Source organism: Trematomus bernacchii, unplaced genomic scaffold, assembly GCF_902827165.1.
Source record: "Trematomus bernacchii unplaced genomic scaffold, fTreBer1.1, whole genome shotgun sequence".
NCBI lineage: Eukaryota > Metazoa > Chordata > Actinopteri > Perciformes > Nototheniidae > Trematomus > Trematomus bernacchii.
The window spans coordinates 9,094,830-9,120,100 of NW_022988043.1; the positions used below are offsets into that span (position 1 = coordinate 9,094,830).

Sequence of the window (25,271 nt, forward strand, 5' to 3'; positions counted from 1 at the left end):
AACTGAGTTACTGTAAATCTTAAAAAGGCAGCCTTCTGTAAAATAAACCCTCTCCTAGCTATGTTCCCAGAGTTCACAGCTACAATCTTCCTTCCAGAGCAGGGCTTTGTGCCCTTTGCATGGCTCTGTGGTATGTTGAATGAGACGTGATGACATCACCACACCTGCTTGGTATTTGTGGCTCTGAGCTGATGTTAGACATGAAGGTCAGACCAAAGCTGTGGGTAGCTGGCTGGCAGAGAGGAGAGTCTTCTGGTTACAGCACTACTGCCACAGACTTCTTTAAAACCGGTGATTCAGCTGTTTTATCCTACAGTGAAATGTTGTTACTGGGCAAAACTGCTCCTAACGGTATTTGTTGCTAGGCAACATAAGCTTAAAAAAGCTATCGGAAAGCAATGGGGCCTCTGGTGTTGGGAAAGGTGCTTTAGATATATTACTGTGGAAGGACGTTTTTTTCTTTTTTTTTACTTTTACCCCATGCACCCTTAGTATACTGTACTGACCCCCCTCCCCCCCCCACAACTTGCTGCCAAGTCTGTCGGAGAGCCATATGATGGAGCAGATCGCTGCTCACTGATTCTAATCTTTGAGCAGCATCTGGGAGCCCAGCCACAGCTATCTGGAGCGAGGCCTATACTTATGATATTTTCCCCCATTTTAACTTCAAAGATGCTGCCCTGTAGATCTAAGTGTGCTGTAATGCATGCTGAAGGGTAATGTGCTGTTGTCAGGGTTTACAAGAGGGCGAGGGAGGGATGAGGGGAAAACAAAAAGATGCATGTCTGATATGCTGCTCAGCAGAAAGCTTTTGAACAAGCTGTACGGTATACGTGAATAGTTTATAGCGTTGTGTGTGTGAACGGCTATTGACAAGCACTCCTCTACTTTTACATGTGACGGCTGAAGGTAAGGGACGGGTTGACCTTTGCTTTCTCTGGGAGTGTTGTCTTTCTTAACAATGAGCCCTTTTTTAAGTCTGATCCTCGGATGCAAATGCACTCTATCACCACGTAAAAAACACATTTACCGCAAGCGCTGGGCCTTCCCCTAGTAAGCAGCGCAGTAAAACACGTCGTAAAGATGACTAATGGAGCAGCAGCGGCTCACATTCTCAGTGGGAAAAAGAAGAACAGGGTCGTAAATCGATAATCAGATACACAAACACGAAGATGCATATCATATTAGACCGGGTTGTGAGAACACCCTCTGAGTGCTCCTAGCAATCAATGTAGGGAAATGGAATACAAAAAAGTGGGAGAGAGTTGAGGAAGTACAGTGCTAAAAAAATGAATATATTCATTTCAAACCTTTATTTATCCAGATTGTCCCTTGAGATCATAGGTCTCTTTTTCAAGGGAGACCTGCAGAATATATATATGAAGCCTCCTGAGGACTCTATTGTACACCGCAAAAATCACCCTGAAAACAAAACACTCACAGTTGATATTAACAATTTCAGAGCTGAATGTAAATCCGTGCTGATATTAGAAAACAAAGATATGTTTAGTAGTCTGTTTGACAATACAAATTGCCCTATTTCTTTTTATTCCCTCTGTGTCTTCTTTCAATTCAGCTCAAGTCTGTTGGGATCTTTTTTTTTCTTTCCCATACATTTACTTTGGCCATGTGGCAGCCATCGCCAGTCCCCAGCCCATAAAGAGAGACAAATACCACCGTTCCCTTTCTACTTCCATGAAGAGAGTGTATCAGTCAAGCAATAAATACATTTGGGGTAAATGTTTAAAAAGCCAGTTTAGGCAGCACAAGAATGCAGTGCATCAGGTCTTAGTAAAAGGCAGCTTAAACAAGTCTGGATTTAAACAAGCCAGATTTATGGCCTTCTTAAACTGCTCAGAGGAAAAGCCCCTGTTGTAAAGTTTATAAACGAGTGACTGGACGACTGAAAGATAGTCTCTGATAAGAAGGAGAGGTAGGAGGGAGGGAGGAATGAATGGGAACGAAAGGAAAGGAGGCCGAGGATTTTAGAAATGTAGAGACAGAAAAGAGGTTACCACAAACCTATTCTGAAAGATTCAATATTCTAAATGAACTATTGATGCATTGGCTTGGATGCAAGCTTAAGGAATAGACTGCTCTTTACCAAGGAAAGCCTGAGCTCAAACATTTAGATTTTGTCTCAAAGCGACCCTGCAGTGCATGGCTCTGAATGTGCTTTTAGAAACCAGGTCAGGCACCGCTTGCGACAACTGAGGTCTGGTACCGCTCACAAACCCTCACCCCTGCACAATATCAGACAGCAGCAGAACTGAAAAGCAGAGTGTCAGAGCATACACCCATTCACACACACATGGAGGAATGGGGGCTCAACTGAACAGGGTCAGAGAAAGAGGTTCTGGAGGCCAGGTTTGTAAACCCTACACTCCATCACGCGTGACAAAGGTAACTAAAGGAATGAGTACGAGGCTCAGCACAATCTCTCGTTCTACGCAGGCCTTCTTATCTCGGGAGACATGAGCAAAACATTCAATAACTCAAAAGACTTTCACAATTTATTTGTTGTTCTCTAAAAAAAAACACTATCACAGCTAAATGTATAAGTTTGAACAAAAGAAAAAAGCTAATTAAAATGGAAAGTGTTGTGGTGACCAAAACCCTTAAGAGTAAGATTTGGTGTTTTAGTCAAAGTTATACTCATAAACCTGTATTTATTTTTGCATTTAAAACATCAAATTAGGTATAATAAAGGTACAACATGCAAAGCCAAATGATGCTTTAAATGTCTAGAGGTAAGACAATCTAAGGCACCAGAAGAATTATGTACAACAATTAACTTTTGTCTTACTAATAATTATTGTATTATAGATAATTCTAAGTCTAATGAGGTCCAGGTAGGGCAGGGTAGAAAATGTGTTTTTAAAGCAAGATGGTCAGCGGAAGCAGTCCGTTTGCTAATTCGTACCTTTTGATACAATCATCCTACATTCAATTGTTTATGAATAGTTTATTATTTATGTCTATTAAAACTGATTTCATATAATCAATGTTGATTTGTGTGTGTTTTTCCACAGGTCTGTTTCGATCGGCTCCCAACCAAGGAGCTCTACTCTTCTACCAAATGTTTCACCATTCACAGTGAATCTGACAAATGTATATTATAACTATCGAAATGAATTATTTACATCTTTCAGCGATTTGTTAAAGATTGTTAAATGTTCTTTGTTGGGGTTAAAACCCTTTAATACACAAAAGAGAAAAAGAAAGACACACACACACACACACACACACACACACACACACACACACACACACACACACACACACACACACACACACACACACACACACACACACACACACACACACACACACACACACACACACACACACACACACACACACACACACACACACACACACACACACACACACACACACACACACACACCTTCAGAACAAATTCCAGAGCGGCTTACTGGAGGTCAGACACAAGCAGAATTCCTTAAATATAATCACAACAGAGCTACTGTGTTTAATTTTTTTTTCCTCGCATGACTCCCTTGTTCTTCAGAATAAATAAAGAATGAGGACAGCTTGACCCTGTCCTTTCAAAGAACACCACGATACAACATTCATAGTGACTCCTTAGAGCGTGGAGAGCTTGGATTAGATTTGTGGAAAGTTACACACAGGGCAGTGAGCAAGACTTTGGAGTCTCATCTGTAAATCTAACGTTGGAGAGGACACTTACGGTGAGTATCTTGAATCGTGACTTTATTCTGAATGATCACGAAAGAACACTCAAATGAAAGCCAAGTTCTTTGGTACGTTTTGTGCTAAACGCTGTCATTAGAGGAACACATCTTGACAGTATGATAAATCTGTATGTCTTTCGTGAATTTTTGTCTCATTAAAATTGTTCTTTTTCTCACATGTTACTCATCTCCCACACTTCATAGGAACAGCATTTCTGACAAAACGTATTCAAAGCATTGACATCCATTATCTATACAGCTTTAAATAAAAAAGCTGGACATCAATGAGGGGCTTAATCCATACCCCGCATAATGTTCTGTATGTGTTAAATCTGCACAGACAACTAATTCATCACCAACACAGTAAGACTCTGCGCCTGCAGGCTGCATACGGGCTGTGACCTCCTGTTGTCTCTGTCGAGAAGGAAAAAACGTAGTTATTGTGTAAAGACATATCAGGATTGGCAAGTCTGAGTACCCAGGCCACACTGAGTTGTGTCTACTGTCTGTCCATGACTCCATGAGATTATGTTGACCTCCATTGTGATGAGTAAACAGCAGTGGATGAAGGAGGAAGACCAGGAGGGGGAGAAAGCGGGGAAGGCTGAAAGACAAGACAGGGGGGCAACTTGGATGAACGAATTGAATTAACAAAAGATGTGAGCAGCATCCAAAAGTCAACCTTGGATGTCCTTGCTTAAGGAAGGGAGGGAGTAACAGGGAGACAAAAAGAGGGAGTAGGGGTTAAAAGAAAAGTAAGGACAAGGTGGAGGCAAAGAAAAGCAAGAGTGTGTATATGAGTGTATGTGAGCCAGGTTTAGGTCAAGTTTACGAGTTTGAGTGTCTGGAAGATTTTTGTTGAAGGGCAATTCTGAGATTCCCTTCAGATACTCAGTGAACTCTGTCGCTGTCTCACTTTATTTCAACCTCTCTCCTTCACTGTCCCTTGCTCCTGCCCTTTAGAAACAAGATGAAGGGATGATCAGGAGGCGGCTTCAGTTAAGACTGCCAATCAATATGGCTCTTCTGTGTGGGATGAGACTCCAAGATTACACTGAAAAGCACAAATAGCAAATTACTCTTTCAAACTACTTTCCTGACTTTGAACATTCAAGCCTGACCAAAGCCTGGAAAATAGGAACCAGGGGAACATCTCTATCCTATATGTTCCCTAATTCCTCCTCACTTTACAAGCCTTTAAAACTAAGAACCCCTGCCGGTCAAAATAACAACACTCATCACAGAAAGTTTTGCCCAACTCCAAAACTCTCATTTCATAAACGAGAGTTAAAATGCCCCCTAACTCTTCACCATACTTCATCTTTGTTTTCCTCACTCTAAACCTCCAGGCCCTGAACAATTAGGCCGTTGTTTATGCCGGCAAATTGCTGCGCCGTGCCTATCTGTGTATGGTCCCCGGCAGCTGGATGCACCGGTGGAACGACGATATTGATTGGGATGTCTGTTCTTTTAACAAGGTCTGTCTGGTTGCTCTATCTGGGGGTGCAGCCGCGCTCATACCTGCTCCCCAAACGCAGCTCCACCTCGGTTCAGGTAATGGGAGAACACTTCAAAACTGCTTACAGAAAACACTTTTGCGGGGGCCATTTGTAAAGGGAATTGCCAGCACTCAGTCTATTGTTTCATTTCATCTAATTTTACTTTTATTTTCTCTTGGTTTCTGTCATCCGTTTAATCATTTTCTCATTCTTTTTTTCCCTAGAAGCCACCCCTCGTTTTACTTTCATTTTCCCTCCTTCATCTGCTCCATTACTATGATAACTCTTACTCTCTCCACTAGCTGTCCCTGAAGGGGCCAGTAGTCAGTGTTATTCTTTTTCTAGTCAGGCTCCGTGCTGACGCGGTGAGTTTGCTTCCTTCTCTGCTTCACAACCTGGACTGCCCATTTGTTTTCACTCTAATGAAGTAGTGGAAATGAAGCAGGGGAAAAAAGAAGGATAAGAAGAGAGTAGAGGGGGAAAGTATTTAAGATGAGGGGAACGAAAAGGAAGACAGAGGTCAGGGAAGAGGAAAGGAGAGGGAATGGACAGGCGGAGAAAGAGGATAAGAAGGAAAATGAGATACATGTAGATTTGAGCAAGCTGTGAAAAAGCTTCTAAAGAAAACATTGAACTGAGGCCGAAAAAGATCTAAATCCCCATAGTGATACATCAGCAAAGACTGAAGTCTACATTTTCAAATTAACCAGTAGGGCCCATTATAGAAAACAGCATCTTACCACAATTAAGAGACATAGAAAAGAGTGTCAAGATTAGATACATAGTATTCAGCTGTCTCTGTGTCGGGACAATTGTCTTTACTTTGTGGTTGGCTGAAAAGAGATACATCTTACATTAGTAGCATTTAGTGAATTTGTGGGAGTTTGGCATATGTATGTGTTTCTGCTTCAGAGTCTCTGTGTGTGCCCAGTGCAATGAGCAGAATATATGTACTATATCGCTCTAATTTTATTGAAAGTGAACTCTGCTCTGCGTTTCACCACTAGAAAGCATAGCCTCGATTAATAGATAATATGCCATTGTGTTTGTGTAAGAAGATGAATTCCCCACACAGAGAGGACCTAACATTTGACAGCAGACTCACTGGGGAGCGGGCTTTTCAGTGACAGACGCAATGACATGTGTGGCACTGCTGAGCAAAAGAGGAACTGTTTTTCAGAAGATTAAGGCACTTTTTCCTTGAGTCTTTCAGCTGAATACTTCAAAAGACAGCCAAAGAGGCAGGGCTGAAAGAGAACGAAATGAATTGATTTGATTATTTTTGGGTGAGTCTGGATCAATCGCATTCTTTCCCCTCGTCAGTACTGTGTCGTTTGGCCCTGAGGGCGGAAGGGTGTAATCATTGGAGGCAGGCGGAGCACGCCATTTGCCCAGGCCTGGAGGGGTTCTGATTTCAATGCTCCATTATGAACTGTGTTAACAGCAAATAACATAAATTCCTCTCGGAAAGAACACACACTGTTACACACAGACACATCGTATTTGAGCAACTATAAACACACTGAGACACAAAGAAAATCCTTCAGGCAGAGAGGAAAGGAAAAAAAGTCAGTGGGACAAACGCACACATTCCATACTATTAAAACCGTATATCACCCAGCCACTGAAAGGACAGTCTAAATAAGAAAATATTCTGAGATCAACTACACTTGGATCTGTGCCGGTGCAAGGTCTGTGTTTGTGTCAAAAAAAATCTCAAATTCTTCATATCTGTCTAAATGGCATTGGACTTAAAAGTCAGGCTGCCTGGCAGTAAAATGTATACAGTACGGAAGCACGTTTGTATAAACTGTGACGGAGGAAATCGATCCCTCACACTGCTCCACATGAGGAGAGCCAGATGGATCCTGTTAACAGTTCTTAAATGAATTCTACACTTTCTAAGTCCTGTGACATTCAGGGAAGCTGTTACATTAAAATTCCCAGCGTTTTGACAATTCCAAACAAATTTACACAGACCGAGCGGAGCTGTCGAGGCGGAGAGCAAACTGGGTTGTCCGCACTGTGTGTCAAGGTTATCACAGGACTGTATTTGTCTAAGACTGACAGGACCCCGTCTGAAACCTAACCCCACATTAGTTATTGTGGGATAAAGCTTTGTGGGGCAGGAAAGGAAAAAAGGAAGGAGGGAGAGAGAAACTTAAACCATGATTTATTTTAAATAGCCAAATGTGGGGTGCAGAAGTTACCTGAACATCTGTAAGGCAGGCAGACTAAGGCAGGCCAAATGCTGAAGAGAAGGCCTTTGTCCTTATGTGATATGGTAATTAGCTGTTATTTTTACCACAGTGTTGCAGTTATTTGTACTAAATTCTTTACAAAATACACATCCTGAACTAAAACCAAGCAACATCCTTTTAAGGGAAATATTAACTTTGGAATATTTGCAATATGTCCAAAACACTGTCAACACAGATCTTACAAGGATGAACCACCTGCCAAAGCAGACCACAGTGAGTAGGTGTATATAACTATTTATTTTCGCAAAGCAAACATTCATGGTTGGTTTGCAAGGCAGAATGATTTTGGGTTGGGGCCACTGTCAATGATCCCCTTAGCTACAGTATGTTGGCTTGGACAGTAGGTGCATGATGGGTAAATATTGAGATGGTTCCTCAAGTGTGTAGATCCTGGGGCTGAGCTAAACAAACGAAGGTTGTTCCGAGTGTGAGAGCAATTAAAGAAAATACCATCCAGAGAACATATTCTACACTGAAGAAGTTTTTCCTGGAATGTCCTCCCGTTATTGCCTTATGTAGAATGTAATCGTCAATACAGTTGAACAACCTAAGAGCCATGGGGAAATGTGTCCTACACTGCAGAAGTGCAGATGACCTTATATGCTGGTCATTCACGCTGTCAACACTGGGCTGAGGAAAGAAAGAGAAACAAGCGTATGCATGGAGAACACTGCGCCTTGCATCTTATTCTAAACAATGGAGATTTTAATAAAATGAGGCATAAGGAAAAAAAATCTAATGGATTTGTCAACATAAAGAAGAGACGCTGTGGCGGAGAGAAATCTAAAGTTAAGTAATTTGCACAAGACTTTCATTATGTGGGAACCTTGTGGAATTGAGAGTTATCCCCCAGCTTCTGCATTTTCCCAGAACCGAATTAAGTGCAGAGATGAGATTAGTTTGCCCAGAGATTGAATTGGACATGCCTCCGGATTTTACTGCTGTGATACACAAATAAAGCATGATACAACTTTGCTAGAGGCTGAAATGTCAAATGCAAACCCGGAAAAAAATCATGGCCAAATTGAATGTGCTCTCTATACTAAAAACACATTTTGCGAAGTACTTAAAAATATTGATTTGGTTTATTAAAGAGACACAACATGCAACACAGATTTAAACCACTGTGAAACCTTGAAAAAAAGGTTCACCAAGCAGTGGTCAAAGAACTTATATTTAGTGTGTAATTTCATTTGATTAAAGTCACTTGACTTCCTCAAGCAGAGAAGAAGCGTAGCCAAGGGGCCAAGGGGTTGAAAGGTCACACAGTCAAATCAGACAACAGCCAATAATAACCCTGTCACAGTGACCTTGATAAAGAGATCCAACAGCCCTATCTGTGGGTATTTCCGGAGAGGAGTGTCAGCTGCGTTAATGCCTAAATGGGTAATGCTGTCAATTTAAAACAACTTTAAAAAAAAAACAGAAGCACCAGTCTTTAACTGAGGCGAGTGAAGAATCTCCAGAGCAGAGCAGGGGGGGTGGGGGCAGGAGGTTTAAACTAAGGAGGGCAGGAGAGAGATGAGGTATGAGTGTTCACTTCTGCCCCTGGACTTACTTGTAGATAACCACAATCTTCATCAGCTCTCACCTCCTCACCTTTTTGACTCCTTCTGTAGCTCACATTTTCAGTATTAACAATGTATTCCTGTTTTTCTGTTTCCCTCTGAGCACGCTTTGCATTACAACCATTCCTCTCTCCTTCTCCTCCTGAAACTTGACCTAATGTACTGTAACTCCTTCTCACACCTAACATAATTAAAAAAACAATAATAACAACAGCAACAAAGAAAGTAGGAGCCGTTGGCAGGTTTTTTCCCACACAGGCCAGACCAATCCTCACCACTACTGCTGCAGACTCATTTGGAATGCTACATTTTAGAAGCTTGGAAACTGAGAAATGGTCGAAGGGGGCAAACATGCCATGAATTAAATCTGTGATTCAGAGCTGGTAATGTTCCTGACCTTGCAAACTGTCAAACTCTTCTATTTGTTCAAATCACACTCCATTATAACTTTAATAGTACAAAATGACAGCTTTATTTAGCTCCGTCATCCCCACATTTCCCCCTTCAAAGCAGAGAGAGGATAATTATGTATCTTTCCATCGGCAAAATGATGAGTATGAATATCACATCTAAAGAGAGAGATGGAAAGATAAATAAGAGCAGAGGGATAGTTGAATGTTTAGGGCAGGAGCATGAAAGCATAAAGTGTATTGAAACTAGGAAATATTGTTATTCCAGAAAAGATGTAGGTCATTCCAGAACAGAGTTTTTATTACTCTGGCTGTAGATATCGATTGTATAGGTCACTGGGTCGGCAAGGCAGAAGGGAAGTAAATGAAAATGGAATCTAAGTGATCACCTGCTATGTAATGCAGTTTCTCTTTATTACTCTTAGATAAATATGATAGATACACATTCATGTCTGCAATAATGTGGATTGAGTGTGCTGCTTCATCACTGAGATCTAACATATAGGGGTCACTGTCAGACCCTCATATGTTTTAATTTCATTACAGCATAAATAGATAAATATGATACAACGATGTTCTTGTCGCAGTTAACGATCTCCGGGCAGGCATTTTTATCTGAAAAATCCATAGGGTCAATCCTTAGGCCACGGCACGCAGATACCACTGATTTTATAATGTAGGAATGAAAATGATGAGTTCCCAACCCGGTGTAAGGGCCTCAACTTTAAGTCAAATCTTATACTCCCTCCTTTTCTTCCCTGCCAACTTCTACAGTACTTTCACTTTTTACTGCACAGCACGGGGCTTTAAATTAGTTTAGCCCTAAACCCAGATGTCAAATGTGGCCTGAACAACAAAAGGCTCATTAAAACATACTATTACACTCACCATATGCAGGCCCACCAGCATTGGGAGTATGACCTGTGCTGTGTACTACGCTACAGAACAAGAACGCAGGCTGTAGAATATCAGCACAGGCTAAAGTGTCTGGGTTAGGCAGCTGCTCACTTTCCCTTCCTTGTCTGCCCTCATCCCACTCATGTCACACTGAATGATCCCACACTAAGTGGATGCATCTGTGTGGTAGCAGCTCCACTGTGGCAATTGGAGAGGTGGGAGGAGTTGTTACCATGGCACTACAACTAAATGTGCTTCTATCAGGTTGGTGATTGGACGGGTTAGAGGCCAGATGAAGGTTTAAGAGTGACTCTGGATAGAATGTTGGTCAGACCCAGAGGTGAGTAGGTTTGAGAGGGGTCACTGTGTCCCTTCCCTTCTTTTATAACCGAAATGGCTGATGGACATACGGAGCACAGCAGTGGTGGCTTAGCTTAAACATGTTGGTACATGATTGTATTCATAAAAATATATGAACGTTCAAAATATAATTCATTTTCTAATATGAATAATTCACTTTGTTTTCTGATAACAACAATATTGTATTATTGCCCCGTTTTAGTTACAATAGCAACAGGTTTGCAATCAGCAAGCAAACTGAGTCTGATTGCACACCTGTTGCTATTGTAATTAGAACTGGGCAAAAATACAGTATTTTGCACACACACACACAACCACCACATGTTACCCACAGTTAGAGAACAATGGGGGCGGTAACAACTGCACTAAAGTGAGGCTAATGATAATTATTATTATTCTGACGATTATTTTAATCCTGCAAATTCTCATAATGTTTTTTGCTGTCCATATAACAAAAAATACACAATTTTGCTCTTTTTCACATTTCCAAAAGCATCCTTTGAGATGGCTGCATACATACATTAGATACTGTACTGCACTGACAGGGAACCAGACAGCAGCAGACATATCGGGCTGAGCCATGTTACCTTGTCACATCTCATGAGGCCCAGGTAGCGGAGGGACTTGCTGCTCTGAGCGATCTGTGTAGCTCCCTGGTCTGTGATGTCCTTACACCAGCCGGCATCCACAGTCTCTATGGTGCTGCTGTACTGGCCTATGGCTATCAGAGCTGTGGAAACAGGAGGGAGAGTGAGAGAGGGGTGAGGGTAAGGAGGGAGGGAGAGAAACAAGAGAAGGTGTTAGTCTGACACCCGTTCTCATGCAAATGCAGCAGCATCATCCTCCCATAGAGACGCACAGTAATTCCAGATGGAACCAGTGTCATCTGGCCAGCTGTGACAAATACGACAATGTTTGCACAACACCTTGGAATTATCCACACATACAAGGTAACACACTGAAACACACACATCACACACATACACAACTATGATTGTTCAGACTGCTGCAGGATTCATCCATTAGAGCATTGGCATAAGTCACAGCACTGAAAAGCAATGACATCGTGCCAGGGTATGATTTAATTCTTATGGTGTGTATGTGAGCGTGTGAGTGTGTGTTTGTGTTTACTGCTGGTAGATAGGGCAGAAACATTGTGCCAGGGTAAAGAGTATCCACAGAAACAAATATATGTCAGTGTCTGGGGGCTTTGTTACAACCTAGAGCATGTGTGCATAACTACACACATACACACTCATGCACACACGCAAACAAACACAAACCTCAGAAATGGGTTCTTTTAATATAGTCTTCATTTATTTTTCAGCTGAGCACATATTAAACTGTGCAGCTGACAAACCAGATGAGATCAAATCGTCTGTTATCTATCTCAAATAAAGACATACTCTCTGTTGCATTAACAAACAAACATACACAGAGACACAACAATCCTCCTCATCAATCTTTGACCCGTCAATCGTTGGGCAGATGGAGGAGACCTGTGCGCCACCAGTCGATTGATAGTGCTGCTCGGTGATCGATTGGTAAGGTCTGGGCTTTGTTCTCCCCTCTCTCACAACCACCACTAATGAGAGTGGGACGGGAGGAGGTTGAGCGAGGGATGAGAGAAAGATGAAAGAAGGAGGGTGAAGACAGAGAGAAAGCCTTTGACAGCACCTTCAAATACTTACTTAGCCCTGATGTTGTTTTTTCATTTCGGAAATCTATTTCACCTCAAACTTTTTCACAAACAAGATAGAGACTCAAACATCTCCACTTTAACCAGCAGGGAAAGAATGGGTTTAAACTTTTTATGTATACAAACATTTTAATGTTTAATCTCTACCTGTCTACACTTCTGAAATGTTGCTGTATTTAATCAAATGTAAACATAGAATTAGCAGAATGTTGATGTCACTGCACATTGGGTAACTTGTTGTTCAAGAATGTGTTTGTGTGTGTACACAAGTGTGTGCTTACACTGCGGAGCGGGAGCTTGTTTCCGCAGGAGAAGGGAAATGAATAATCTTACGCTTTTTGAATCAACTGCATGAATTTAACCCTTTTTTAACCCTTTTTCCTCATGTGCAGCTGGAGCTATGTAATGTAGAGTTTCCTCCACACACACACACACAGGAACCATCTTGTGTACAGTAGGTAACATATGTAACATATAGCCTTGGGCACTTGGGTGCTCGACATATGGTTCCCTTTGTGCTCCAGTATGCTCTTGGATGCCATGCATAATGGCACATTATGACTGAACAGGCAGTAACATGGCTTTGAAGCTACAGAATGTTTCATGTAAAACGGCACCATGGGGAAGAGGCTCCATCAGGCCAGATGGGTTCACAGCACACGGAGTAGCCATGTTGTTTTTTGACTGGCCCTGACCCGGTAAAGCATTCTAAAAATGGAGACGCCTGCATTTTTCTATGTGTGTTTGAGTGTGTGTGAGATTGGAAAAACGTCAAATAGGTGAATGGCTCCCCATCCTGATTCCCTTGTCATGTCCAATCACATGATCCCAAACTCGATTACCTGGGCTCAGACCTCTCGTCTGATGTTGACACACACATATTGCTGCTGTTAAAATCTCCTTGCAGTGCGATTGGGAGTTTTCTGAGAAACAGGGAGATCAAATAAAAGAGGAGAGCTTCACAGTTAACCGAATCCAACAACAGAACTCCCTCCACTTCCCCTTCAACAACTCCAAGACCCTGTTTCTTCCACTTCACCGTTACTTCTTTCAACCTGACAAAGTGAGAGGATTGAAGCAGACAGGGTGCCTACCACAGTGAATGTATAAGAAGTGTGTGAATATATTGTCCGTGCATTTCCTGATTACTGGGCTGCACTTACCTAAGTACACAACCTTCCTACTCGAAATTAGTGAATTACAGACTTCAAAAATAAAAACATGTGGTGGTAAGAGATAGCAGCAGGGAGAAAGAGAAGAGCTAATAACACTAAACAACATATTGTTATGCACTCACGTTGGTCAACTGGAGAGTCAGATAATGGCTTTGTCAAAACGAGCCAAGTGTTAGGCTATTTAGACTTGTTTAGTACTCCATCAACAAGTTCATCTGGTCGCCATTAAGTCTAATATCCCCGTGTGCTCTGCCTCTCTCCCTCTGCCTTTGATCCTCTATCAGGAGACTGAAAACTCCAGCTACTCCTGGTGGCAAATGGAAATCGTTGGCTACTTTTCAGAAAGAGAAGAGCTTTAAGGGAAACCTTTTAACTATAATCAAAAACAGTTTTGTTCACCTTGTCAGAGATGGAGAGGGCAACTGAACCTCTGTTTTAGAAGAGAGAGTAAATAAAAGTACAAACAGAAGACGCGTTTTACTTTTTAATATTGGGTTTCAAAATGATTTGACTGGCAGTGTATGGGACCATAAGAACAGGAAATTGTATTTCCTGACTGACAAGGATTTTCTGTCCTAGAAATAGATGAAGCGATATGCAAGAGAGGTGGAAGAGTCAGAGGAAAAGTGAGCAGAAAATCCCTTTCTGGCAGCAGGAGCTGTGACTGAGTGGTGACTACACACTCACAGTCGGTAATGAGGACACACTCTGCTGCCCGGGCTGGAAATGGCTTTCGAATCTGGCTCTGTCTGTGTGTATGTGTGTTTTCACTCCCTCTTTAGTGTGAAAAGAAACAGAGAGACTCAAAGATTGACCTTAAATCCATGATATTATTCATTTTGAGCATGGCACATTTCACCTGTCTTTTACTGAATATGTCATTTGGGGATAAACTTATGTCATCATGCGAAAAACAGGTGGGGATCGTATTCTAAAGCAACTGCTGCAGTTCATTTAAGCAACTGGGATTTTAGCCAACACATCTTCTTACTAATCAATCACCAAACAACAAATCGATCAATGGATCAATGTAAAGTGTCATGAACCATTTAGTCCCTCTAGGAACGCTGTAGCTGCGTCAAATACTGAGCCTGCAAACACTCATGGTAGTTTGCCTTCCAATTCTTTTACTAAGACTTTCTCAAATGTTAGAATTTAAGGGGAAGGCACTACTCATAGGTCTTAGTGAAGAAACAAGGTGACAAATATCGAGCAGAGGTGAATAACCAAGTAAAACCTCAAATCTTCTGTGTTCCATTAACTTCTACATTATCTCTAGACAGAGATTCATAACCTATTACTTTCCCATATCAGGCACAAGCTGTTATCAAAAGCCATAAATAGCGGATTTATCCAGACAGAGGAGCGGCTCTGGGGTAAAGTAACCACATTCTTAACAGAGGGGTCAGAAGTTGGTCAATCCTGTGATGACCGCAACGTGAGAAGAAACCTTCCTTAATCAGCTTATTCCACTATCTCCGTACCTGACCTCAGAGCTTCAGGGGTTAAGCATCTTTTACAGGCTTATTAGATATTCACTTATTACATTCTCCTAAATGATGGTGTGCCATTACTGCTATCTTATTGCTCTGAATCCATCCCCAGGCCTGTCTGCTGTAACCCTATACACCATATTTTAGCCGCTGATGAAGACAGAACGCTTACGAAAGACATGATGGTATATGGTTAAGATTTACTGTGGTGCAGTGTGTGCAGTGTGTGCGTGTGTGCGTGTGTGTGTGTGTGTGTGTGTGTGTGTGTGTGTGTGTGTGTGCGTGTGTGTGTGTGCATGTGTGTGCGTGTGTGTGTGTGTGTGTGTGTGTGTGTGTGTGAATATGGCAACAGGGATAATGCAAAAAATGGCTTATTATGGCTGATGTATTCCAGAGAGCACAACTGTCATGTCTAATGTGAAAGACATTCACTTGGTTCTTTGTGTTGCGTTTAAAAACTTGGCCTCCACTGTGCTGCTGCATGCCCAAAACCAAAAGAAACTCACTTTTCATTTCTTGTCTTCCAAATTGGTGTAAGTAGTAACAAGGGATGCAAAAGCTATTTTTTAGGGCGGAAATTGCAATCTGTATGCTTTCCTTCCAATTTAGCAAATTGTCTTACCAGTACTGACATGGATTTTTTGCAAGGAACATGGCCAAGTTAGTTTCCCTTTTGCGGTTTCAAATCCTTTAAAGAAAAGGAAGGGCAATAAGGGTGCAGGACTCAAGTATGTCCAAGCAGGACTGTGCTGATTACCGGCATTTAAACAGCTGACTTACCAAGCTTTCCTCATGCTGATTTAACAAAGATTTGGTGAATTATCAGGAAGAAAATAGGCTGAATTTTAGGTTTTTCATTTTTCTTCAATGGATCCAATCCCAAACAAAGAGACACATGATGAAGTGCATGGACAAAAGGTGAATGACCTTTCAGATTTTTACATTGATTATGGTGTATCATTCTTGGATCCCTTTGCTGTGAGTAAATATATAAGTATGTACGTGTGTGTAACATGACAATCATTTGTGTACTGGTTTTAACCATGAGCAGCAAAGGGAAAATGCTCCCACAGGATTGTGTTTACATGATTGTACATACACATGCATGAGCACATATGCACACCACACATGAGTGTAAAAAACTGTCAGGAGACCTCAATGAGCACCATGTGGATGTCACTTACCTCCTTTGATGTCTATCTGACCTGGCCCAGCATTGGCCCCATGGTATGATTGATTAACACACTATGCTCACCTTCAAAGCCCCCAGCCAAACTGACTAGGGTCAAGCAGAGTACCAAAACTAATTCAGTAAACAACATACCAAATAAAGCTTTTGAATCACACACGCAAGGAGAAGAGAGAGGGACTGTTTTGTTGGCTGGGAATTAACAAATTAAAAGCTGTGAGAACTAGAGGGAACTTGAGAAGGCATGCCGACAATCCCTCGATTGAGAGGAGAGACAACCCTGCTGGGCTGTGGACATGAACATGAACTTGATGTGACAAGAACTGGGCCGCTTCTTCCAAGGAAGAGAAACATATTCAGAGAGAAATAGAAAGAAAGAGAAAAGCGAATAAGAGAGAAGGAACAAAATGAGAGAGGCAGACGTTCAACGAGGTGACGTTCTTTGCCCTGACATTTTGGGCCAACGCAATCAAAGGCCGGGGGAACTGAAATGAGCCAGGCTCCACAGAGAGACACTGGAGAGAGGAGGAACAGATTGAGTGGGACACAAGAAGGAGGGAGAGCACTTTATGGTGGGACATGCTCGATCTGGGAAATTAATTAGCCAGAGGGCAGGGAGAAGGCAGTGTGCCTCCTTCTGTGTGCGTGTGTGTGAGAGAGGGCATGGGCATTTTCCCAATCAGCCTCTGATCTGATGTAAACCAGCTGACACATAACATGTGTGGCAGTGTGTGCTCGTATGGTTTTATGTGTTTCTGTGAGTGTGTGTCTGTGTGTTTCAGGCAGAGAGAGAAACAGAAGCAATCAGCAGACATGTTTAAGTGGTGAGGTAAAGGCAGTACAAGTAAAAAGTGACTCTTAAGTTGCATGGCACACACACACACACACACACACACACACACACACACACACACACACACACACACACACACACACACACACACACACACACACACACACACACACACACAACACACACACACACACACACACACACACCACACACACACACACACACACACACACACACACACACACACACACACACACACACACACACACACACACACACACACACACACACACACACACACACACACAACCTTGTGGAGAGGATGTGAAGTTTGGAGAGGAAGATTGGAAAGGTGAGTGAGTGGCAGCGAAAGGGAGAGATAGAGGGGAAGAGTGATGGGCAAGGACAGATAGACAGAGTAAAGGCGCGATAAGGAGAGATGGAGCTATCACAGGGGTGACCTACAACAGCCTTTCCTTCACCACTGAATACAACCACTCGTCACCCATTCACACACACATTCACAGGTCAACAAGACACTTAGCAGGTCGGCATTATTCATCAGGACTCAATTATGTTGAACACACTATGGTCTATACCAAGAGCAAATTATAGGATGCAGTCACAGTTGAAATACTTTTAAGAACTTGGAAGCTCTTTCTATTTATTATATGTGCACCTCACAATGTGCGCCCAATGCCTTGTGACAACCCCTCTATACTCTGTCACTTCAGTCAGCCTTGTCCTCTCTTAATATGTCTCTGTCTCGCTATCTTTCTATGTCTTAGGCCCCACTCACACGGGAACGTTTGCGTTTATGCACAGTATGCGTATTCAAAAAAGTCTTCCGTTCACATGCATTCGTTTCATTTAACGTGTCTGTTCAAACGAGGCCGCTGGAAACGCTGTAGTACATATGCCGGGACTGTAAGTGGCGCTGTAACTTCCGCCAAAATACACCAAAAGCAGCGAAGAAGAGCAGCCCGAGCAGCCCCGCCGCAATGTTGCCATGGCTACCCTTCTGTTTAAGCCCCGCGGTGTATTTAGCAACATGTAGTTCATGTAATTCTCCATGTCCACTTGTTGCTGATGGTTGTGGTAGAGGAGCTGTAGATTTTGCACTAATATCTGTAGCATGGTCAGTAGCAGTAGCACTAGCAGTAGCTACTGACAGGAGGAAGTCAGTGTGTGTGGCGATTGCTGGTATTCAGCGGGATATAGTAATTTCCTCAGCATATGGATAAATGCAACGGGGAAGTTAACTGAAAGAAACCGAATCTGTGGATATTGCATCGACCGACCAAGAAGCACGTCTCTGTGGAGAGGACACGCTCAGAAAGAGAGATATTCTCTACAAACACCGGGTGAGATGCTCCTTTGTCAATATCATGGATCAATGCATGAAATCTGACTCTGTTTATTTTGTTTAAGGAGTATATTGGGCGTTAACAATTCTGGTTTGCCTTTTATAATATTATTTCATTCAAGAACCCCTTGTGCGTTTAATTAACACAGCTATTTTTGATAGTTGCTACAGCAGTGAGCAGGAGAGGTGGGGAAAGGTGGGGCTATCGCTATTTTTTCAGGAAATATTCGTATAGAGGTGATTACACGGACTCGGTTGACCCCCCAGAGCGTTTCGTTTGCAAATCTATCCACCTTGGGACCCGTTATCGTTTGTGGGGTCAGTTTCTATCGGCCTCGTGTAAATAATAGGGCTATACGCACGCGAAACTATGCAGATACAAGCAGTTTTCTCCTCGTGTAAACGGCGCCTTATGCTTTGTATTTTTGTTTACACTCACAGACATCACTTGTCTTACCAATTGTTCATACCTCATTGATTTGTATTGTAAACAACGTCATCTCATAAATAAAATGTATGTGTATAATCTATGTGGAAATAGTGTGTTTTATATCTTTCACACACATACACCAAACTAAGTTCCCATTGACATCAGCAGTAAAACCAAGATATTAAGCTCTATTTCAAACCAACAGCACCTCTGCACCTCTCCTTTGACAATATTAATCTCCACAACTTTTCTCTCTCTCTTTCCCCCGTTGTCTCTTTCTCCATTACTCTCCCTCTTTCTCTATTTTGGATTGTGTATAACAGGAAACAGCTCTCAAATTCTGACACCCCAGACGGAGGGGCATAAAGCTTAACAACCTCAATTTAAAATGAGAAGACGAGAGAGGAGAGGAGAGGAAGTGAAGAGTCGGAAAGAGGATGAAAATGAAGACAGACAACATTCTGGTGAACTGCATGTTGCATGCGTCTGACTAACATTAACGTAGCGCAGCAATAGTTATGACTTTGGTTATGGATTATGGCTAATCCTCTAGCATAGGGAGCAGGTCTTAAAGGTAATTACACGCTACTATTGGATCCAGAGCCCAGAAATGGGCCTCTCTTACATCACGCTTATTACGATCCAGAAGAAAACTGGCTGCTCTTACATGTTATAACCTTTCGTTATTACATACTGCCTGAACAGAGTGCAGGTTAACACACCATGGCATTCTCTGCCAATCTTAATACTATTTAAACCTGTCTGAAGGGTTAAAAAGTGTTGTTGCTGGGATATCAGCTGTTCTTTTAGCTTGTTATGGAAAAAGGCAAAGCACGGATTAAGGATACAAAAACACTCTTTGTTTAGTTCTGTAATCATTGGGACTAGGAATTAATTTAGTCATCAAAAGAAAAGCAAAATAGCTTGCCGTTCACCCACTTAGGGTAATTAGCAGCTCCACTCAGTTCTTGAATATTACCAACACTGAAAGACAGGAAGATGGACCCACTGGAATGTTTATTTAAAGGCATAAGCCATACCCTCACATTTTGTTGACCCTTTCCTCCTCGAAATGCCCCCCTGACTCCGTCTAACACACACAGTCAGCACTCCAAGTGCCACTAAGTCTGTTTCGATGCCTTATCTGGAGCCTTTAACAGTCCACTCTGTCCGCTGTAACCCTGCGGGAATCATTAACCAGACACACACTTCCTCTTCCTCGACCACTGAGAAAATCCTCCAAATGTTTGTGTGTGTTGCGTGTTCATGTGTGTGTGTGTGTGTGTGTGTCTGTGTCTGTGTGTGTCTGTGTGTGTGAATTAGGGTCTACTTAGCCCCCGAAACAACCATAAAACAAATGACCCGATACCAATTAGTTCAAAACAATTAGGTTAGTAGACCGGTAATAGCAGGCGGACCCACCCAAGGAAAAGCTTAGGTTATGCCTGTTTCTTTCCTCAAGCCTAACACCAATAAAAACAGTAACAACAACAACAATCTAACCTTGACAATACAGAAATGAATAATGTGTCCAGCACTGGGACTACTTAACATGGTGTCGAATAAGTGCTAAAGGAAATAGAAACAATAGTCAGAACATGCAATGTCTTGTACATTTTGCTTTTAAGCACTACATTATATTTAATGTACTAACTAACTGATGAGTTTAACTGTAATCTAAACTTCTATTTGACCAATCAAAGCTATATTTAAGGTTAACCTCAAATGAATACAAAGACCTTAAAAACTAAAGCACATCTAAAATCTCAAGATGCAAAAGTCAAACAAATGTTTTAACTTAGCAGAGTAGCATTTGAATTGTTTAATAAGATGAGAAGAGGAGATACAATTATTATCTCAAGTAAAATAGTGTCATTTGTAACTGAAAAGAACATTTTCAAAATGCTCTCTCCTTTTCTTATCATTCTCCATGTGTCTCACTTTGGTCTCCTTTATACAAACTCCCTAATGGCTCATGAGTCAGTAACAGCACGTCGTCAGGTCTCACCAAAAGCTCTTTAGCAAAGTTTAAAGCTCCCGTGATGTTTTCTGATCGATACCTGGCCATAACTCAAATCTCACGTCAAGTGCCATTACTGTATGGACTGCACACTCTCAACCCACGTGCACCAACGCACACACACATAACCACATGTACATTTTCATGAGCTTGGACAGTGTTTTTGATCAATACCTGGCTATAGATCAAACACCTTTTTCAGTTTATGGCTAACCTTTCCCAAGGCTCATTTCAGACGCACACAGAGTAACTCATGTCTTATTCGAGACTGCTGCTTTGACTGCGTCTATGAAATTGATAAGTGCTCTTGAATGCAAAATGACAGTTTAAGAACCTTGTTTTTGTGCCGCAGCATAGTCAGAATGACTCATAAAAACACAAAGCACTTTTCTTTAGAAGGTAACTCCATAGTCAGTGCCAAAGAATGAAATACACAAGGCCAAATGTGCAGCTAAAGACTTGAAACTGCTTGAGAATTCTTCTTTGGAGGGTTATTAGTCCAAATATAACAAGGGGAACGGCATGCTTGGAAACTATTTCCCCCTTATACATTTCATTATATGTAGAATTGAGGAAAAAGATGAGTTGGTTTCCCCACAAATATGTAATCTACCTGAATATTACTGACTTAGAACATTCTCCTAAATGTTTAGAGTCCACTGACACCTGCAACATTTTTTTGTTTTATTTGGCTGGAAATACAATCAGCCATGAATGTTGTTGAGGAAAACTTAAAACAAATGAAATAACCATGCAGTGAAAAATATCTTTACTTCGTTATTTGTTTATAATCTAAAAGTTTGGCTGAGCAAGCAGACGGGGGCCTACATTTCTAGCTGTGTGCTTTTCGTTGCTTCAAACATGTGGGCCATTGTATTGTGTGCCAAGAAATCACAGCTTCTCAATCAGACTTCATCACTATCAAGCTTCTCATCTACTGTCATCATGAATATGCCCTGCATGCAAGTCTCAATTTCTCCAGGTCTCAATGTCCTCATACAGTAATGTATCCTTTTCTCTTCTTTCCTCATCATCTCATCTCTTCTCATATTGTCCTTTCTCTCATCCTGTTTCCTCCCCCTCCTCGTTTCCTCCTTCCTCTCTCTAATGTTTGCTTTCCCCTCATCCTCCCCCCCTCTGTCTTTATCCTCCTGCCGATCCTCTCTAAAGGATGTTCCTGTGTTCAGGGTCACAGTCACCCCCTCAGTAGCTCTGTTGACCTTTAAACTCTTTACTACTGGGGTCAGCGCCTGTCGCCATGGTGTTTAACATCCCTGTGGGAGGCCCTCCATGTGCATGGGATAGATCCAATTCAAACATGCATATTCACATTATGGCATGCAACATTGACCTTTTACATCCACTTCTTCTCTTTCTCTCAGCCTTGACGACAGACAACAGTCAGAGGAGCCAACAAGCCTCCCCCGCTGTTTGCTTCAACATCTTTTACTCATTCTTGTATCCAACGTCCTTCCAAGAAAGTTGTATTATTGCCCTTCCTCCCTGTCTCCCTGTGGTCTAAACAGGTATCTTTCTCTTTGGATATTCACATCCAAGACTGTCGACTGCAGGCTATTGGGTTACACAACCACGATAGAAAGACATCCCACAATGGCAATGATCCCGTGTAGCGATGGCTGTAACTTGTGCCTGGGAACCAAAGAAGAACATTTATGAAAACAGCTTCCTGCTGATATGAAGAGCTCAGTGCCAATTTCAGGTTTCTGCAGCTTTCCTCTCAGTTCATGTTCAACCATTTACAATGTAATTAAGGATTAAGCACTAATTGCAAAGCTGTGCAATTTTGTCAATACAACACAAACTTTCCCTTTAAGCTTTTGAATATAAAGGGAGTTTAGATTTTTAAACAAGCAACTTGTAAACAAATGTGTTGGGTTATAACAAGTATAAGTGGGTCACCTGTTTTCGTTTTCAAAGTATTTTTGTGTAGTCTGTGTGATGCCGTCTGACAGCAGAAATATGATTCAGATGTAATCAGCGCAGCTGGCTTCAGATTTTGCCTGACACTCGCTTTTCCACTCAAAAGCATGCACATATGTACATGATTGTTTTTGGCCGGACAAGACAATGTGTTGCTTTGAGTATGTCATGATGTGCACTTACAGTGTGTGTGTGTGTGTGTGTGTGTGTGTGTGTGTGTGTGTGTGTGTGTGTGTGTGTGTGTGTGTGTGTGTGGTGTCCCTACTTAATTTTGAGGGGTGTCAGTCTGTGTTTGCACTTGGCTCTCAGAGTGTGTGCATGTGTCAGAGGGAGAGGGTGAGCTTGGGGGAGGCCGCACACTCAATAGTCCTCCATAAATGACCATCTCATTACAGTAATGCAGCCCATTTAGCAGAGAGGGGGGGAGGGGAGAGGGAGATGTAAGAAAGGATTGCAGAAAAAAAAGTGTTTGGGGGTAGCAGGATGCATATGGGATGTAGCAGATAAAGCATAAATGTCAAGAAAGAAAATGTGGTGAGGACATGGGTAGGAAGAGGGACCGATAAATGAGGAGGGATGAAATAGAAGGAGGAGAAAGTAAGGTATGGAAGCAGAAGGGGAGGAGGAAAGAATGGCTGAGGATTTGCTGTGATGTGTTTAAGGAGCTTTTCAATCTCAACAGAAGTGCTTTTCATTAGGTTAAAATCTATCATCTATGCTGCTGCTGGAAAAAAACAATGGGGAAATATTAATATAGATAGTGGCTACAGTAGGAGACAGAGATATAGACCCAGACGGTGCGAGGGAGTGGAGGATTGAGAGGGGGGGGGGGTGGTTGGGAGGGGAGAGAATGGGATGAGATGTAACAGTTGTAATTGAATAGTGAACTAGAGAGGGCCTGAGTGCAAGCACTGATTAATACAATTCAAATTGATTGTCTCCTAGTAGCTGAGAGAACATCTCATTCTGACTTTCATATTTGAATGTTCAGCATGTTCTCTATGTGCATGAGTGCGTGTGAGTGTGAGTGTGAGTGTGTTACAGAGAGCATTACTGAGGGGTAGGGAGATAGAGAGTGCCCTCTAGTGCTTTGCTGCTCCTTTTACCCCACCCTTATTCTGTGATATTGGAATCTTTTGTCAAGTAAGTAGCAAGAACTCCCTGTGCTTCATAATATCCCCTGGGGTTATCTTCACAGTAAGCATCAATGGTTACATTCTCCTTTTAGGAAAAGCCGTCTGCTGCTTTGTCAAGATACACAATAGTGTGGTTTTTCTATTTCCAGTATTAAACATATTTTTACAGACTTGAAAATAAGCCACACTAGACATCAGATCACAGTCAACATTAAGTTTTAATACGGTTTTCTCTGTTGTTTTTTTGTACATTAGCTGTGTTTTTGCTGTTTGCTCTGCTTACCGTCAACCTGGAAGAAATGCACATCCCCACAGGGAGAATACTCTCCCCAAAACACATTTTATAATCTTTATTGTCAGATCAATTGCTTTTTATTTGGCAACTGTTTGGTGGATAGAGTAGCAGTTAATTTCAGGCAGCAATTGACACTGCAAACAACCACCCAGTTAGAGCTGTTAAGAATTCTAATAGCATCCGGCACTTACAATGGCAGGGTTAAATGCTACAGTGTACGTAGACAGTAATAAATGTGTTTTCCATTCACACCATTTTCCTCCTAACTTTATCTCTTTGCCTATTTTATAAATTACTAAGACAGCGCCAGAGAAGCAGTATATATCAGACAAATGAGAGTGAAGATGGCTAAGGGGGAAGAGCCGAGCTCCATTTGCACCTCATGAGTAACAGAGAAGGATTTATAGTTTGGGTGTGAAACAATCATTCACATTAGTGAGTCAGGCCCTGCGTTCAATTAGCAGTAGCTTGTGTCTCACACTAATTCCCTCCGCCTGTGAGCCAGAAAATCCTGTCAGCGATGTGAACACAGAAAGCTCAAGCTTTCCTAATAAGACCCCCCACAATGATTGCTGTACTGCCTGCCAACAGTGGGCAGCCATTAGGATGCCTACCTGCACCACACTATTCAGAAACTTAGGCACGTTCTGCCAAAATACCTCAGGAAAAGGTATTTTTTGAAAAGAGAAAAAAAGAATATAAAAGTGTAATAAGAGAAGCCGGAAGAAACACAGAACATCTCTGATCCTTCGGTGGTTTGAAAGGTTTCCCCCTCCTCCTCTGTCTCCCTCTGTCTGTCAGTCCATTTTGTTTTTATTAACGGCCCATCTGTAAACTCTGATACTATCTTTGTCACATTAAAAAAAAAATGTGTCACTACTGTTCTAACTCATACGATCTTGATAGGTCATTAGCCTCGGGGAGAAAATGACATAGGGCTCTATGTTGTCTCAATTGTATTTATTTCATGTGATTCAGTATGAGATGTGACAAAGTAAGTGCACCTAATGATGTTTGGTGTTT

General features: G+C 41.9%; 1 protein-coding gene across 1 annotated transcript in view; it reads right to left on the reverse strand.

Moving 5' to 3' along the window:
* Window positions 1-25,271, reverse strand: part of fbxl17 (F-box and leucine-rich repeat protein 17) — a 200,639-nt gene that overhangs the window by 3,254 nt on the left and 172,114 nt on the right. The window contains exon 10 of the mRNA XM_034118533.1: window positions 11,299-11,441. Within this exon, the coding sequence (XP_033974424.1) occupies window positions 11,299-11,441 (143 nt within the window). The remainder of the gene's footprint in view (window positions 1-11,298; window positions 11,442-25,271) is intronic.